Source organism: Corylus avellana, chromosome ca3, assembly GCF_901000735.1.
Source record: "Corylus avellana chromosome ca3, CavTom2PMs-1.0".
NCBI lineage: Eukaryota > Viridiplantae > Streptophyta > Magnoliopsida > Fagales > Betulaceae > Corylus > Corylus avellana.
The window spans coordinates 13,884,608-13,902,659 of NC_081543.1; the positions used below are offsets into that span (position 1 = coordinate 13,884,608).

At 36.1% G+C, this 18,052-nt stretch overlaps 1 protein-coding gene across 1 annotated transcript; it reads left to right on the plus strand.

Moving 5' to 3' along the window:
• The first annotated feature begins 13,795 nt into the window (after nt 1-13,795).
• LOC132174151 (uncharacterized) lies at nt 13,796-15,073 on the plus strand. The gene has a single exon (XM_059585845.1). It carries the CDS (start codon nt 13,796-13,798, stop codon nt 15,071-15,073), a length of 1,278 nt encoding a protein of 425 aa, XP_059441828.1.
• Nucleotides 15,074-18,052: the final 2,979 nt, after the last annotated feature.

Here is an 18,052-nt window from a genome sequence, read left to right on the forward strand (position 1 = left end):
ATCATCATTCTTCTTTCTTATAATCATCATTATTTCTCAACTTTCTTTTCTTAAAATGGAAACATTTTCAAATATAAACTTGTTGTACTTAGAAAGCGTTTAAAGAAATAGAAACTTTCTAAATAATTCTTTTAGAAATGCTTCATGCATGCAACATATATCCATGACAGGTAAATAAAATAATCATTTACAGTTTGATACAAGAATAAATAAATAGCATGACATGAAGTAATTTTAGAAGGGGTAGTGAATTTACTTACTTCTAAACTGAAGCTAAAAGTGGTCTGAAGGATCTAGTTGCTCCAATCTGACTAACACTACTAGTATATCTTTCAAACTAATTTCTCAAGTCCGTTCTCTCTCGTATTCTTTCTTTCTTGCAACGCTTTGTCTCGCCCTTTCTCTCTCTGTTTCGTGTAAACACTTTCAGAAAGAAGAAAGACCGAGTAGAAAACGGAAGAATGAAGAATATGTGGAAGAGAAGGGAGAGGAGTAGTGAAATTTGTGAAGGGTGAGGACTCTATTTATAGGAAACCATCTCCATCTACCAATCTTCATCTACATCTACAAACCTTCATCCACTAATCTCCATCTATAATTCTCCATCTATTAGTACTTATCTATAAATCTCCACCTACTAGTATCCATCTATAAATCTCCATCTACTAGTACTTATCTATAAATCTTCACCTACTAGTATCCATCTATAAATCTCCATCTACTAGTATCCATCTATAAATCTCCATCTACTAGTACTTATCTATAAATCTTCACCTACTAGTATCCATCTATAAATCTCCATCTACTAGTATCCATCTATAAATCTCCATCTACTAGTATTCATCTATAAATCTTCACCTACTAGTATCCATCTATAAATCTCCATCTACTAGTATTCATCTATAAATCTTCACCTACTAGTATCCATCTATAAATCTCCATCTACTAGTACTTATCTATAAATCTTCACCTACTAGTATCCATCTATAAATCTCCATCTACTAGTATTCATCTATAAATCTTCACCTACTAGTATCCATCTATAAATCTCCATCTACTAGTACTTATCTATAAATCTTCACCTACTAGTATCCATCTATAAATCTCCATCTACTAGTATCCATCTATAAATCTCCATCTACTAGTATCCATCTATAAATCTTCACCTACTAGTATCCATCTATAATTTTTCTTACCATTTACTATCCTATTATTTCACCAATAACCATTATCTAATTACCACTCTCTGTAATATCATAAATTTCCCCAGAATTAAAATCATAGGCTAAAATGGATATCAAAATAACATCATTATCAAAATAATCTGTTTAAATAACTTTGAAAATTCCGGGGCGCTACATGTACAGTTGCATCTCCTGTAGCATATACGTACTATTACATCTAGTAATAGATCATCGTCATAAATCATCTTTGTAAATCGTCATAGTATATCAACGTTGTAAATCATCTTTGTAAATCATCATAATATATCATCGTTGTAAATCATATTATCATTTTCTCATATTAGGGCTCATGTACACTGTTACCCCTGTATACGAGGGTTGCGGGTCCTTGTGACCATGGCACTGAACTGTGGCCACAGCCATGCCCGACCGTCAATTAACTCTTTTCTTGGTGCACTCAATGGTCTGTTGATAGAATACCACCTTCTGGCATAGCCTCCTTTAGTGGTTTCGCCTCCATCCGAGTATCGATACCAAACTCTTCTCATTCTTATTTATCTTGGGGCCAAAAAAACTCTCCTCCATACATGTGCTCTCATTTCATAAACATTTATCTCATCTTTTGTACTTCTTTTGATGCATCTTATGGCAACATGTATGAGAGTTTATCATCTTTCTTCTTTCTTATAATCATCATCATTTCTCAACTTTCTTTCCTAAAAAATGGAAACTTTTCCAAATATAAACTTGTGTACTTAGAAAGCATTTAAAGAAATAGAAACTTTCTAAATAATTCTTTTAGAAATCCTTCATGCATGCAACATATCTTCATGACAGGTAAATAAAATAATCATTTATAGTTTGATATAGGAATGAATAAATAGCATGACATGAAGTAATTTTAGAAGGGGTAGTGAATTTACTTACCTCTAGATTGAAGCTAAAAAGTGGTCTGAAGGATCTAGTTGCTCCAATCTGACTAACACTACTAGTATATCTTTTGAAACTAATTTCTCAAGCCCGTTCTCTCTCGTGTTCTTTCTTTCTTGCAACGCTTTGTCTCGCCCTTTCTCTCTCTGTTTCTTGTAAAAACTTTCAGAAAGAAGAAAGACCGAGTAGAAAACGGAAGAAGGAAGAATATGTGGAAGAGAAGGGAGAGGAGTGGTGAAATTTGTGAAGGAGAAAAGCTCTATTTATTGGGAAAAACCAAGTACTATTCTACCTTCCATTTTACTATTCCATCTACCAACACTATTATACATTCATTTATCCATCTACAATTCTACCCTCCTTCTACTAATACTATTATACCTACCATTGACTATTCTACCTTCCCTTACTATTCTACCTTCCATTTTACTATTCCATCTACCAACACTATTATACCTACATTTATCCATCTACAATTCTTCTTACCATTTACTATCCTATTATTTCACCAATTACCATTATCTAATTACCACTCTCTGTAATATCATAAATTTCCCAGAATTAAAATCATAGGCTAAAATGAATATCAAAATAACATCATCATCAAAATAATCTATTTAAATAACTTTGAAAATTTTGGGGCGCTACACTCTTCCCTCCTTATTGAAATTTCATCCTCGAAATTAAAGCCTATAGTATTACCGTCCAATTTTCAAATTGAACGATTCAGATTTAAAATATTCTTTTCAATCATTCATCAGAGCCTACTTTCCAATATTCACTTTTATCATGTTGAAATTTCGTCTCCTTCTTCTAGGAGTAAATCTTATTCACAGTCTAAAGTCTCGATTTCTGCAATCGTCCATCAGTTCACACTAAAACCTTACCTCAAATATTTTATTTTTATTTTTTTTATTATTATTATTATTATTTTCAACTGGAATGACAACAATCAAATTATTCATCTCCTTATATAAGACAGTCTGCAGTTAAGATTTAAACATCAAATTAAATAAAAAGTCATGTGATCATTAGTCCATACCTCCAAACATCATAGTCCTCCTTGCAAGCCCGCAGTAATTTTCTCGATCTAATTTAATCAATCTTACCAGAAAAGTGTAAAAATCATCTATGTCTATATTTTCCTCCGTATCTCAGTATTCCAAATCATGTATACAAAATATTAATGTGATGCTCTAATAATTATTAACTTCTCACCATCATAAATCTGTAAAGTAAATAGCACCATCATTCTATAGTTTATATCTCCCAAAAACGTCATTACACGAATATACCTTAGAAGTGACATCATAATTTGATTCATTCTAAATACACACTTGTTTCTATTTTCTCATCCCAAATCTTGCGTCTGTGTTATAATATCAGCAAAATCTCTCTGTACTACATCTTTACTTGATAACTCATAACTCATCAAAAGAAACTTGTAATTATTAGTCCAACTCAATTTGAAATGTAAGATTCTCATCCATTCTTGACTAATACATGCTGTGCCCTGCTACGTTCTAGGGATGAAATTGATAAGCAAGCAAAGCAAGATATGGGTAAGTTTCCAAGCTGGAAGTCCCAAAGTACACATGTTAAAATCTCTCTCCCTTGGGTCTTGTAAGGTCAAGAAGAGAAAAAGAGAAACAGATGGTCCTGTTGTTTTCCATAAATAAAGATTTGATAAGCATTTCAGGACCTGATATGCATGTGACTCATTTCTGAGACTTTCAAAATACCCATATCGGATGCTCTCTCTCCTCTGTCATGTATGAAGACTTGAAGAAAAGAGAGATATTTAGCCTGAGAAGCATTATCAAGGATAATCTTGCTTCATCAGGACATGATCAACGATAATCTTGCTTCAATGGTTTACTACTGAGAGTATAAGGTGTTGGGTTTGTGAATCATTTTGTGATGCTGCATTTTTCTCTTGAGGATATGCTCAACTAGGAGAAAAGTCGAGCTTTCATTGTATGGAAGGCTATTAGCAGAAGATCTCAGGTGAAGGGGTATGATCAGAAGGCATGTGTTGCAATGGAGAAAGAGGTGTGAATTTATTTGAAGGATTCTGGATAATGAACGAGCGCGTGTGGTGTACGTTGGCATGACAATTCATTCGGTTGCCCACGCATGGTATTCAAAGTCGTTGAGTGAACAGTAGGTTTGAAAAATGAGCTCAGTCGAATTTATGATAGGAGACCAGATCCTAGTTTCACGGGATCTTTTGACAAAAAATCCTTTGCGGCCCGAGGTCGCCTAACGCTTTGTTGTTTACTGTTTATTTCACCTGAAGTGAAATTTTTTTTAAAGCCACTCGTCTGCTGCTTCCAGAAACTTAAAAAAAAAAAAATCTCTTAAGTTTATGACGCTCAGTCTCTTCTCAGTACTTCATCTCTCCCAAATTCTTTGTATTCTCAACTATTTTTCCTTACTCTCCTAAATATGGCAGCATCATCGTCATCCGTTAACAACATCGATTTGAATGTTGCTCCTGCAGCACAACCCATTGTTATTCCTAACGTGCAACCGGATGTGCTTATTGTTCCCCCTAAAGTGCCTGCTATACATCCCGTCGTACCTATTGCACACCCTAATGAACCTGCTACATATCCTGACGTATGGCAGTCAACTTTTGCCTTTGACAATCGTCCTATCACTATTCACGATTCTGTCATGCTCCACGATTCTACTGCTGTAGCGGTGGCCAAAGGTTTCGTAATTCCACGGGATCAAACATTGTTGGCTGATAGATCGGATACTGATGCTATTAATGATTCATTGGCGTTCAATATCCAAGATGCTGCTTCAGTTTCTGACATGGCACGACGTTTGAGTGCCAGACCTGTTGAGCTGAAAGTCTTAAGAAAACAAATTGGGGTCTTACAGCGACTACTCAAATACTACAAACGAAAACACGTGGATTTGAAGCAGGAGAATACTCAGCTGAAAAAGATGGTGTTATCTTATGCGGAATACATGGGACCAAAGATGCTAGAAATGGAGAAGAATACCGAACATCTCCAACGACAGTACGATAAACTCTGGGTCGATGTCCATGGGTGTTGCAAGTCTTTCCGCACAAGCTCTAGTCGAGTACCTCATTATAAATAAATATTCTCTTTGATAATTCAATTATATAAATATATGCGATTCTGCTCATACTAGGTTTTCTCTGTGCAGAAATAATATTCCCAGAGCAGCTCTGTGGAATCATCTGTTCATCATTACCACATGTCTCTTTATGCAGCAAAATTTTTTTTTATTATTATTTTAACAATGGACACTAGTGTGTAATATTATAAGGAGCTTGTTCTCCAACCATTTCTTTTCGTAATCATCCAGTACTAATTCAATATTCAGTATGTAATCATTCTGTCATTGTAATAACTTCCTTTAAACAAACAATTTGTTTAATAAGTTAATCACTTCAATAAAACATCTAAGTATGCACCATCACATGTTATCAACCTCTAAAATACATGAATATCATTGAACATATATCTTATAAAGGAAAATTAGATCATATCACTATATTATATTGTCTTTCAACTCTTACCTTTATGCTTCAAAATACCTCAAGAATAATAATCAATCATCTTTACCTCCTGAAAGAAAATTATATCAAAAGCTTTGGCATGTAACTAAAATTCTCATAACACAATACCTACTAATGCCTCAAAATTTAAATATTGTTCATAGCGTAGGAGCACTAATTCATCTTCAAAACTTTAAGCGTCACTTCTATACAGTTTATCTCAATTACATAAAACCTAACACCTTAAATTCTAAAAATTACCTCAAAGATTTCATGAATTGTACCTTAAAGTCATCACGATCATCCAAAAGTATCAAAATCCTTAAACCACAAATGTAAATATCAAAATATTTTATAGATTCTAGGGTATACCTCATTTGCATTTATCCCTACAATACTTAAGCATTCACTTCATGTTACTACGTAATCCCTATTCACCAATCTATATATTACCACATTAATCATAGTGTCATTATTGTCATCAACTAAACCTTAGTCATTACCAAAAACTCATATAAACTCTTATATCATTAATTCAGCTCAAGAATCATTTCACAACCGACATCCATAAAACCATTCGTTACCAAGTCATTTACACAATTTATCTCATAACCTAAATCCATAAAACCATTTTGTCACCAAGTTAATTACACAAATCATCTTGCAACCTAAATCTATAAAATCATCATACGATTTTTTTTTTTTAACCAAAAATTATCCCTTAGAAAATGCCCATGCATCATTTATTAGAGACCATTCAAAAATACATACTCGGCCGGAATGTGGCTTCCCATTAACCCCATTTTTTTTTTTTGTGAAAAATCTGCCAGAACCTTATAACCTTTACTCTGATACCAAAATTGTAACATCCCCAGCCTGTTAAGGCTGAGTTTACCACTTTTCTTCTTACTCAACAAAAGTTTTTGCAAAGATCTATAAGGTCTATCAGAGTACTTGATTTTAAAGGATACGATTAATGTATAAAACATTATTCAAGAGATATTATTACAAGCGAAATTAGGAAACATTAAACTTTAGTTGCGGAAAATCATATTATTATAATAACTGATATGAAAAGACTGTGAAAGTTAATAATTATTCCCGCCCCCATTCCGGCCTCCTATTCCAGCGTCCTTTCTACCTGAAAACAAGAAATAAAACTGAATGAGCCCAAAAGGGGCCTAGCAAGTAAAATCCACAACCATAAATAGTTTTACTCCTTGTTCTTAGTTTTGAAAATCGTTTTCACAAATAAATATATATCCAGCCATAATAATACATGTATGTACGGTTGCATCTCCCGTAGCATAAACGTGCTATTACATCTAGTAATAGATCATCGTCATAAATTATCTTTGTAAATCATCATAGTATATCAACGTTGTAAATCATCATTGCAAATCATCATAATATATCATCATTGTAAATCATATTATAATTTTCTCATATTAGGGCCCATGTACACTATTACCCCTGTGTACGAGGGTTGCGGGTCCTTGTGACCATGGCACTGAACTGTGGCCACAGCCATGCCCGACCGTCAATTAACTCTTTTCTTGGTGCACTCAACGGTCTGTTGATGGAATACCACCTTCTGGTATAGCCTCCTTCAGTGTTTTCGCCTCCATCTGAGTATCGATACCAAACTTTTCTCATTCTTATTTATCTTGGGGCTAAAAATACTCTCCTCCATACATGTGCCCTCATTTCATAAACATTTATCTCATCTTTTGTACTTTTCTTTGTACTTCTTTTGATGCATCTTAAGGCAATATGTAGGAGAGTTTATCATCTTTCTTCTTTCTTATAATCATCATCATTTCTCAACTTTCTTTTCTAAAAAATGGAAACTTTTCCAAATATAAACTTGTGTACTTAGAAAGCATTTAAAGAAATAGAAACTTTCTAAATAATTCTTTTAGAAATCCTTCATGCATGCAACATATCTCCATGACAGGTAAATAAAATAATCATTTACAGTTTGATACAAGAATGAATAAATAGCATGACATGAAGTAATTTTAGAAGGAGTAGTGAATTTACTTACCTCTAGACTGAAACTAAAAAGTGGTCTGAAGAATCTAGTTGCTCTAATCTGACTAACAGCACTAGTATATCTTTTGAAACTAATTTCTCAAGCTCGTTCTCTTTCGTGTTCTTTCTTTCTTGCAACGCTTTGTCTCGCCCTTTCTCTCTCTGTTTCGTGTAAACACTTTCAGAAAGAAGAAATAACGAGTAGAAAACGGAAGAAAGAAGAATATGTGGAAGAGAAGGGAGAGGAGTGGTGAAATTTGTGAAGGGGAATAACTCTATTTATAGGGAAAAACCAAGTACTATTCTACCTTCCATTTTATTATTTCATCTACCAACACTATTATACATTCATTTATCCATCTACAATTCTACCCTCCTTCTACTAATACTATTATACCTACCATTGACTATTCTACATTCCCTTACTATTCTACCTTCCATTTTATTATTCTATCTACCAACACTATTATACCTACATTTATCCATTTACAATTCTTCTTACCATTTACTATCCTATTATTTCACCAATTACCATTCTCTAATTACCACTCTCTGTAATATCATAAATTTCTCCAGAATCAAAATCATAGGCTAAAATGAATATCAAAATAACATCATCATCAAAATAATCTATTTAAATAACTTTGAAAATTTCAGGGCGCTACAATTATGTTAATTTTTTGCATTTTTTATTATCTTAAACTGACTTTATGTTTACTTTATTAGGGTTAGGGTTTTGGGAGTCTTTATTTCGTTATTTTATTAAGTTTAGGGTTTGTGGGGGATTTATGTCATATTTTATTATGTTTAGGGTTTTGAGGCTATAAATATATGCTTATAGCCTCCAGAGAAAACAATTGTTGTTTATTATTGATTTTGATGAATAAAAAACCTCAGAGTTGAGCGTTCTTCTTTCTTTTCCTTCAAAACCTAGAGAGTATCTACCTTTTGTCAAGAAGAATTCTTAGATCTTTGATAGAATCTAGATTTGTAGTTATTTATCCGTTGTTTATTGATGTTCTTCGCTGCAGTCCATTAAGTCACGCTGCATCACATATGGCTTTCACCAAAGCCAGTTGAGCTTGTCTAATAGTGATATCATCTTCAAACGTGTAGCATCCTTTACAATAAAATATGATTGTTCTATTATTATTATTATTGTTATTTTAGTTCAGAAAATGATTCCACTGCCTTTCCTAGCTATGCCAGGGGGGGCATTCAAGAAACCCTTACCTTTTGTATTAGTTTAGTTCAGAATAAATGTTGACGTTCCTTCAATATTTTCTTGCTGAAGGAGGGAATTTTTTACCATGAAATCTAATTATTCTACTGTTATTAATTATTATTTTAGCTCATAAATTGAATTCTATTGCCTTTCCATGCATTTCAGGTAAAAAAAAACACTTTTTACCCGACATGATTTTGATGTCTACATGTTTCTCACGTACAAATTTGTTTTACCATGCTTGTATGTGAAGACTATAATTCCCTTCTGCCTTATTTGGTGAAAGCCAAAAATTGTCCACTTCTTTTTTTAACTTTATAATATTTTTACTTTTTATATTACATCATTAATTCTCGTTTTTTTTTTTTTTTTTTTTTTTTTGTGTGTAAAAATCATCACACGGGATAACCTATTCCTGCACATGTGAAAACTGGAATGCATGTCTCAAAGCTAAAAGTTTATTTATTTATATTTATATATATATATATATATATATATGGGCAAGGCTTACATGCGGTACTTTAGAAGTACCGCAATCTATGGTACTTTGGGTTGAAAGGTTGAGATCTTTCAAGGGGATTTTAACCCCAAAACGGCAGTAGGAAAGGTTTTTTTTAAAAAAAAATTTGACGGGAGGAAGGGATGCCTGTTAACTCTCCCATCCAAACGTCAACTATGTTCTTTCTTCTCCAAAACTTCTCCCTCTCTGTTCTCTTTTTCAACTCTGTTCTGTCTTCCCCTCTAGTGCACTATGGGTAGAATCTTTTCCTTTCACATCTCCACCTCCTTCTCTTTCCTCCGCTTTCTCTCTCCCTCCACGACCCCAAAGTCGCCTTCCAAATCTCCTCCCTCCTCTGCCACCCCAACTCCAGCGCTAGCGACGCTTCAGAACCCACATCCTCCACATCTCTATTGTCTAATTCCCTCTCCAAAACCCAATCAGCTATTCAATCACTCTCCTCCATCCTCTCGGCCTCAACCCCACCTCCTTCTCTCTCCTACGCTTTCTCTCTCCTCCACATTTCCGAAGAAACCATTGTTGTTGCTTGGAGATTTTGTAATCGATTCCCTTCTGAGTCTTATTAGGTATGAGATTTTTTTTTCTCCAGCATATTCTATTGTCATGGGGGATTTAGTACTCCCAACAGAAATTTGAGGCTTCTCCTTGGATTGCTTTTCAAGTAGATCTGTGAAGGAGTTTGTGGAGGAATGTAAGAATGCTACAAGAGTCACTAGTTAGCATCAAGATTTATTAAAGATCAGGCGTGAACTGAACTGGGTAGCTGGCACACCAATCTTATGATAGCCAGTGATGAGAGTTGGTCAAATTTTGCACATCGTGATAGTGTTTATGTTTCTATAATTCTGTTCTGGCCAAACCGGTGCATGTGCCGATTCCAGTGCCGTCATCGGCGAGGCTGGTGGTGGGTGTCATCGGATATTCCCAAAGGGAAATAGGAAAACCTGGAAAGGAAACTAATTTTTGTCCTTTTTTTTTTCAATGGCTTTTAGATGAGATATGAGGTCAACGTCGTTTCGGGGCTGTCGGTATCGACAAGCAGAGAGAGTCTGGAGATTTTGTCGATTTTGAGTTTTTCTACCCATAACCCACCAGGGGGAAGAGAGAACAAAGTTGAAAAAGATAACAGAGAGAAGTTTTGGAGAAGAGAGAGAGAGGATGTTTGGATGAGAGAGTTAACAGGCATCCCTTCTTACTGTCAATAATTTTTTAAAAAAGTCCTAATTGCCGTTTTGAGGTTAGAATCCTCTTGAAAGATCTCAGCCTTCCAACTCAACATACCGCAGATTGCGGTACTTCTCTCTCTCTCTCTCTCTCTCTCTATATATATATATATATATATATATATATATATATAGAGAGAGAGAGAGAGAGAGAGAGAGAGAGAGATTTCTACAGAAAAAGAAACATAATAAATGACATCCTAGCTAAAAGGTTAGATACGGCAGCATGCATGCCAAATCACTTGTCAACTGAAAGAAAGCTCTATCTGGCTCCCACCCTCTTCCTTTTTCATTATTCCATTTCAACTGCTTCAAGCTCAACTGGAGGAGGAGTTTGGGTGATGCAGGTAATGAAAAAGGCAGGAATAGCTTGGAGGGCATCACAAACCCATAACAAAAACCGCTTCAAAACATCCAACACCATTTCATACCAAGGAGACAAGATTAGCAACATGGAAAAGGCAAACCAGAAAAGTGGTGATGGGAAAAAGATGGAGGCCAGCAATGAAAGAGTGAGGGGGGCACAGAAATGCCCTGCCCTAAACTGAAGTGGCTCCACGCTAAGAGGGAGCTTGACAGAGGTGAAGAGGAAGAGGAGTGTGGCAATGGCAATAGCCAGACATGCCATCACAAATATCTCATTGTTCAAGCTATGATCTTCAGCCCAAGGCTTCCCCAGATTGAGTAGTGGGGGAACCACATATCTCAAATCTACCAAAAACCGCATTCTCCTCTGCTCGATCTCCACAAAGCAATGATTTTGGGGAAAAAGAAGTGGGGGCTGAATCTGAATGGAATCTCATTAAAGCAACTGGAGTGTATTTATAGGGGGTCAGTGTGGGACCAGTTTTCTCTGGTCGGTAGGAAATAACAATATTAAACTATTGAATAAATTATTAAATTTATATTTTCACATGGTATTAAGCCAAAAATTTAAGGTTCTAACCTAAAAAGTAGTCTTATCTTTTATAGTTTGAAAAGATTTGTTTAACGGTGAATATGTGGGTTAAAGAGTGCTAGGGCTAATGAAACCTAAGCTAATTGATTTTTATTGAATGAATTGTTAGGTGATGGCAAAATGGTTGGAGTTTATGAGAATTATATATATAAGAGTGGGGCTAATCAAACCCAGGGTAACCGGCTTGTTGCTCAGTGATGACACTGAAAACCTAAAATTTCCTTTAATGGACTCGGCTAGCTGGAGTCAGAACTCAAACAATTGGCTCATTTTACGTGTCGCCGAAGTGGGTCCCCAGCCACCTAGTTTGTTTTGTTCGTGAGTAATTTCTTATGCACCAGAACCAGCTTTACATGCAAGTGCCGCCTGACTCAAAAGCTACTCCCTACTCCCCTGAGCAAACCAACTGGGACCGCTTTGGCAATTGGCAACTTTTCTTATTTTATCAAACCCGGCCATCTCATTTTTTATTGAATGGAAATTGATTTGTCTTATGCCCTCTTTCCCAATTCCCATTTCAGTTTCCTTCCCACTTAAACCAAATGAGGTTCCAGCTCAAGTGACTCAAGCAAAAGGCATTGTAGTAAAGCAACACAATGGGTTGATAACTACAATGAAGAAAATATATATATATTTTCCAAAATAAAAACACGTTTTTTCAAATAAAAAAAATTAGAAGGATAGAAATTTCCTATAAACTGGGTTCTAGGAACTCCTACAACCAAACAACTAAAAAATTTATATGTATCACTTAATATGTGAGAAGTACATATTTTTATAATAGCATACGTGTTACTTTTTAAAGGCTAGATTGTAAGAACTCATATAACTTAGTTTGTTTTTTTTTTTTGGACATGTTCGCACAAGAGGGGGGAGGGGGATTCAAACTAGTGACCTCCGCTTCATTAGGCGTGGTCCCAGCAGATTGAGCTACATCTTGAAAACATATAACTTAGTTTGTTAAGGAATAAGTGAAAGAAAAAAAAAATTACCAAGATTTAAATACATATCTTGGATTTGTATATGACCAATAAAAAAAAAAAAAAATCGGGTAAGATATCAAGATCTTTAAAAAAAAAAAAAAAAAAAATTCTAATCTAGTTTGTAAGAATTATTATTATTATTTTTCACAAATAGCTTCCAAAAATGACTTGTTATGTGAGAAACATATATATTTTTTTTAAGGCAATTATATAATAAGTCCTTGAGTCAACTCTTCCAAATTTAAAAATTCTTAAGTTTTTTTTTTTTTTTTTTTTTCAAAAATTTATTCGCGAGTCAAAATTTTTTAACAGCGGTTAATCCTAATCAAAACCCACCGTTTCACTTCATTAAAATATTAATTTAATTTTAAAATTTAAATTTAAAAATAAAAATAAAAAAATTGAAATGGTGGTCAAGGGTGACGGCGCCTGACTTTATATATCTCCCAACATTCTTAACTACTTGAGACATTAACATCCACCCGGTTATTTTTTTTTATTTTATTTTTTTCAAAAGCAAAAGAATAAAGAGAATGTGTTGAGAGATGGATGCTTGATAGTGTTGAGTTACGTGAGTAACATTTCTCATAATGTTTTTGAGATGAAAAATGCTTGGTTTATATTTTTGGTCCATCTCTTATTTCTTTGCTTCTTTGTTGTGGTTTAACTCCTACCTTAAGTGGAGTATTATCTTGTTTTGATTTGGACCCACTAGGGGTATCAAAACGTATGGTGTGTTTATGTGTTTGTATTGTGGTAGAACTCTAGCCATAAATGGAGATTTATAACTTATATTATCTTTATATTGTGTTAAATATTAGTTGTGTTTTTATTCTCAACTTGAGACCTATCAATTAGTATCAAAGCACAAGGTATGACTACTAATCGTGAGATAATTGAATCTTTAGAGAAAGCATTCAACGCTTGAAGGGAGGTGCAACTAGGTTCCACAAATTTAATGACAATTTTAAAAAGAAAAAAATAAAACATGTAATAGAAAAACATCAAACGCACCACATTTTGAGATTGATCAGCGATGCACGTCCCCCTCCAACCATTACCTGCAGCTCCCGTGTTCTTTGAGAACCCAAAGACCCAAACCAATCAGCAGTTTTTTTCTCTGATCAATCTTGCAGTCTGCAAAGACTCTTATCCCACAATCCGTTACACACACGTACAGGCGTACAGCCATAAGATATGAAGCTCTCCCTCAAGTTCGAAGACGACCCCCACGACCCCTACCACCACCGCAACGAAAACCCAATCCTCAAGGCCAAAATACCCGTAACCATCTTCAACCAACCCTTCGTCTCCTCCACCACCGCAACAGCCGGCAGCTCCCCTTCAGACCTCTCCTTCTCCCTCTCCACCAGCTTCCCCTCGGGCCCTTCTCTCAAGCTCTCCTACTCTCCCACCCCCACCACCGCAGCATCTACTCCTTTCTCTCTCTCCCTCAAGTCTGGCCTTGGCCTCTTTGGCTCCCCACACAACTCCCCCCTCGTCTTCTCCGCTCATTTCTCCTTCTCCCCAACAAGCACTCCCATCCCCACCTTCTCTCTCCACTTGAAGCCGCAATTTGGCCACTTTTCCCTCAAAAGATCGACTTTCTCCGACCCCGGTTCTAACCAGATTTCTGGGCCTTTCTCCAACGGTGGAGATAAAGTGAATTATGGGTCTTTCTCCAACGGTGGAGAAAAAGTCAATTCGGATTGTGGGTCACATGCTAATGGTGAGTTTGGAAATGGGTTTGCGTTAGATGGGTCATCTGTTTGGCAGGAGCTGAAATTGGAGCCTTGTAGTAGTAAAGATGGAGTTACAAACCCTGATTTCAGGGAGAATTGTGGGATTCATTCAAATGATGGAATTGGGTTTGTGCCAGAGAGGCAATTGGCTTGGAAGAACAGTGGGAAAGATGGGTTTTTGTCTGGAGTTGCGGTTATGGCAAGGACGGTATTGCCAGTAACCAAAAGGGTTATGGTGAATTTGCGGTGGGGCGTGAATTTTCCGTCTGATTTGGGAAAGAGAATGCCGTATTTGACGGTGAGTAAGATTGGTATACAGAGGGTTCAGCAGGTGAAGGAGGTGGAGAAGATGAAGAACAGTGGTGAGAGTAATGCGGGTGATTTGGACCTTTTGAAGGGAATGTGGTTTTGGATGAGAAGGGATTTGGAGGTTTTGGAGAAGGAAAATAAAGAGATGAACCAGAGTTTGGAGGAGATGAGAACAAGAATTTCTGCTAAAAAATTTCGTGGGGATAGTGATGGTGTAAGGAAGAATGTTTCACCACCTACAAGTGAGAGTTCTAGCACGTTTGAGCAGTGGAGGAGCAAGAAAAGTGGTGGAGAAGAGAATGGGCGAAGAGAATCGAAAAAGTCCTTGAATCAGGTGAGCGATATGGAATCTGAATTGCAGAGAGCTCTCAAGGCAGATGTGGAATCTGAATTGCAGAGAGCTATAAAGGCGGCTTCCTCATAGCAAGGTCTGAATATTTGCAATCCTCAATCTCGCTTTTGCTTTGGATTGGAATTATATAGTAATCAAGTTTTTCTTTTGAGTAAACCCTGCTGGCCATTCACTGGATGCAGTGAAGCAGTGGCATGGATTTGGTTACTATCTACTCAATGCATAGTGTGACAGGATTGTCTAGAATAGAGTCAGTTGGTAACACTGCTGTCTTTGTTTTGAGCTTTGTCTATTCATTGAGCTCTTCCCACTTTCTGATTTATAAAACTTAAGTAGGCTACCTTGAATGAGGTGTTAGCAGTTTGCTTTGTATCAATCTTAACTAGAGTTTTTATGATATCTTTTGTATGTATCTCAGTGGATGTGAGAAATCAAATGTAAAAGGAATGATGTTAGGGCCTTTAGATATGTTTGGCATAATTCTTGAGAATTAAGGCTGGGATAATTTCCCTAGAAGTTCTAGACAGTTTTGTGTGTATGGTAATGCCGTTATAAATGGTTAATTGATTTTGTATCATAAAATTGAGCAAGAAGGTTTATAATACTCTCATCTTGTTGGGGCTGTTCAAACTCATTCTGGGATCTGAAGCTTATTAGTGAAGATTGTCCTTTGTTGGGTGGGGCCAGTGGCTCATTAAAAAAATGAAAAATGTCTTTCACAAAAGAGTCATATATGTAATGAGCACAGAATAATGGGCAATCTTTTAAATATTGTTAATCATATAATCATTTCAAAGTCCTTTGATCTTAAATAAGATCTTTTGCATGGCAACCAGAAATGGCTAAAGAACAGTAAGCTTGAAAGGCTCAGAGGGGTTAGCAGTCTGAAAGCATAATAAGCTGCAGAGAAAAGAATAACTTAGTTTGATCTTTCATTTGACAAAGCATTGGATTTTCATGTGGATTGTCATTCACCCTCTGCAGATATTTTGAATCTTATAATCATGCTGTGTTACTTATAGTTTGACCTCTCCTATGACAAAGCATTTGATTTTCATGTGCATTTCCTTTCACCCTCTGCAAATACTCCGAATCTTATAACCATTTGATTTTGAGCTCCCTGCCACATACACTACTCCTTCTCCTTTATATTGAATGTGAGCTTTGCCATTTACAATACAAGCCATGTACATATCACTGGCAACAAGATTCACATTTTGAAGCTTAAATGTATATTCCGAGCTTAATCATCATTAAGACAACGAAGTAATTTGATTATTAGTTTAATCCTACAAAGCTTCGTCCTTATATACTTAAAATACCGCAACTCCTACTTACATCAAAATTACTCACTCACAGTATAAGCTCATCTTACACAACATAAATCAACTCAATTTCTCCTCTTATTTGGCCAAACTCAAGCTACAACTCACACCAAAAGTCTTCCCCAAATTCGGTTAACACCTAGCAAAATCAAACCCATCTTACATCTGAAAATCCCAAAACCTCCTCCAATCGGCCAACACTTACAAAACATCACTCAAGTCGCACTTAAAATTCACCCTCACTCTCATGAACCCATAACTCCCAAAGAGAATAACTTTATAAGGACTTAGCACAAATTAAGTCATTTGTGCCCCCTAATAAGAGAGAGACACATAAGTGTGGGACATCAAAAGGAAGATAGACGACAACACCGAAAGAAACACCATCCCATGGCATCGCCCATGCCCACTGGAAGATACCCAAACACGTTCAGCGTACCACTCTTTGTATGACCCACCAACATTAGCCCAAAGCCACCGTAGTTTGTAATTCAAACTACAAACATCCACATAGATAACTACACCTCAACAACATAATCCAAAAGCTCTGAAAACCCCAAATGCCCAAAATCACGCTCATAGACACTAATAGGCGCGAAATATCCACCCTGTTCACCCAAATCAGAAAATGGGCAACACACCATCCGCTTATCAATTGAAGTAACCTCAAGAGGCGAGCACAACATATTCGAAAAAAGATTATTATTTTTTTATTCTTTTTTCATAACGTTAATTGAGAAAAAAATGTTTGGAAAAATTACACTCTACCCCCCAAAGTTTGCAGCAATTTTCAATTCGATTATCAAAGTTTCAATTTTTGCAATCTACCCTTCCAAAATTTTAATTTTTTTCAATTCAGCCATTCCGTCAGTCAAAGCCGCCTTGACTGACGGAACAGTGATCATGTGTGACGCACGTGATCACTTCTGACCTTTTTCTACCGAAAATGCCCCCATCTCCTTCAGTTTAGAACCCATGAAACCAAAACTCCGGGAGGGGACCTGAGATTTTGTTGAATCCAATGTCCAAGTAAACGAGATTTGGAATGTATAGAGTAGGTGCAGGGAAAGGACTTGAGAAGAGGTTGTTACTAAGGCCTAACTCTTGAAGCGATGAGAGATCTGTGAAGGTGTCGGGAATAGTGCCTAAAAACCAGTTGTTGTTGAGGTGAAGCAGGGACATATCAGTGAGGAAAGAGAGCTCCTTGACGAGAGTGCCTTGAAGATTTGCATGGTTGAAATCTATGCCGGCAACAACAGGGCCACCTTGAGAATCTGCACAAAAGACTCCTTTGTAAGAACAAACATCGGAGCCAACCCAAGTGTCTAAAATCCCCAGTGGGTCTTCTTTGACTGCAGATTTCCATGCCAGGAGAGGAGTGTAAGCTCTCTTGAGCTTTGAAACCGGAGGCCCAGAAGCAGACTCCTCAATCTCAATATCGATCTCAATCACCCTCCACTGCCGGAAATCACCAAAGCTTTTTTCAGAAATCTACAGATTTTAATTTCGTTTCATCATTTAATTTCGTTTTCGTTTTCTCTAAGTTAGGAAAAAAAAGAAAAGAAGAGAAAACAAAAGTATCAAAAGCTCGATGTGAATACGTAGTTCATGATCTCCTTTTTTTTGCAATAGTGTAACGGAACGTTGAGTTTCCTGCAGTTGTTCTAAGGCTCTTTATTTATTTTCTCTTTCTCAGTTGTAATTTCTGATTTCATGGCATTATTTT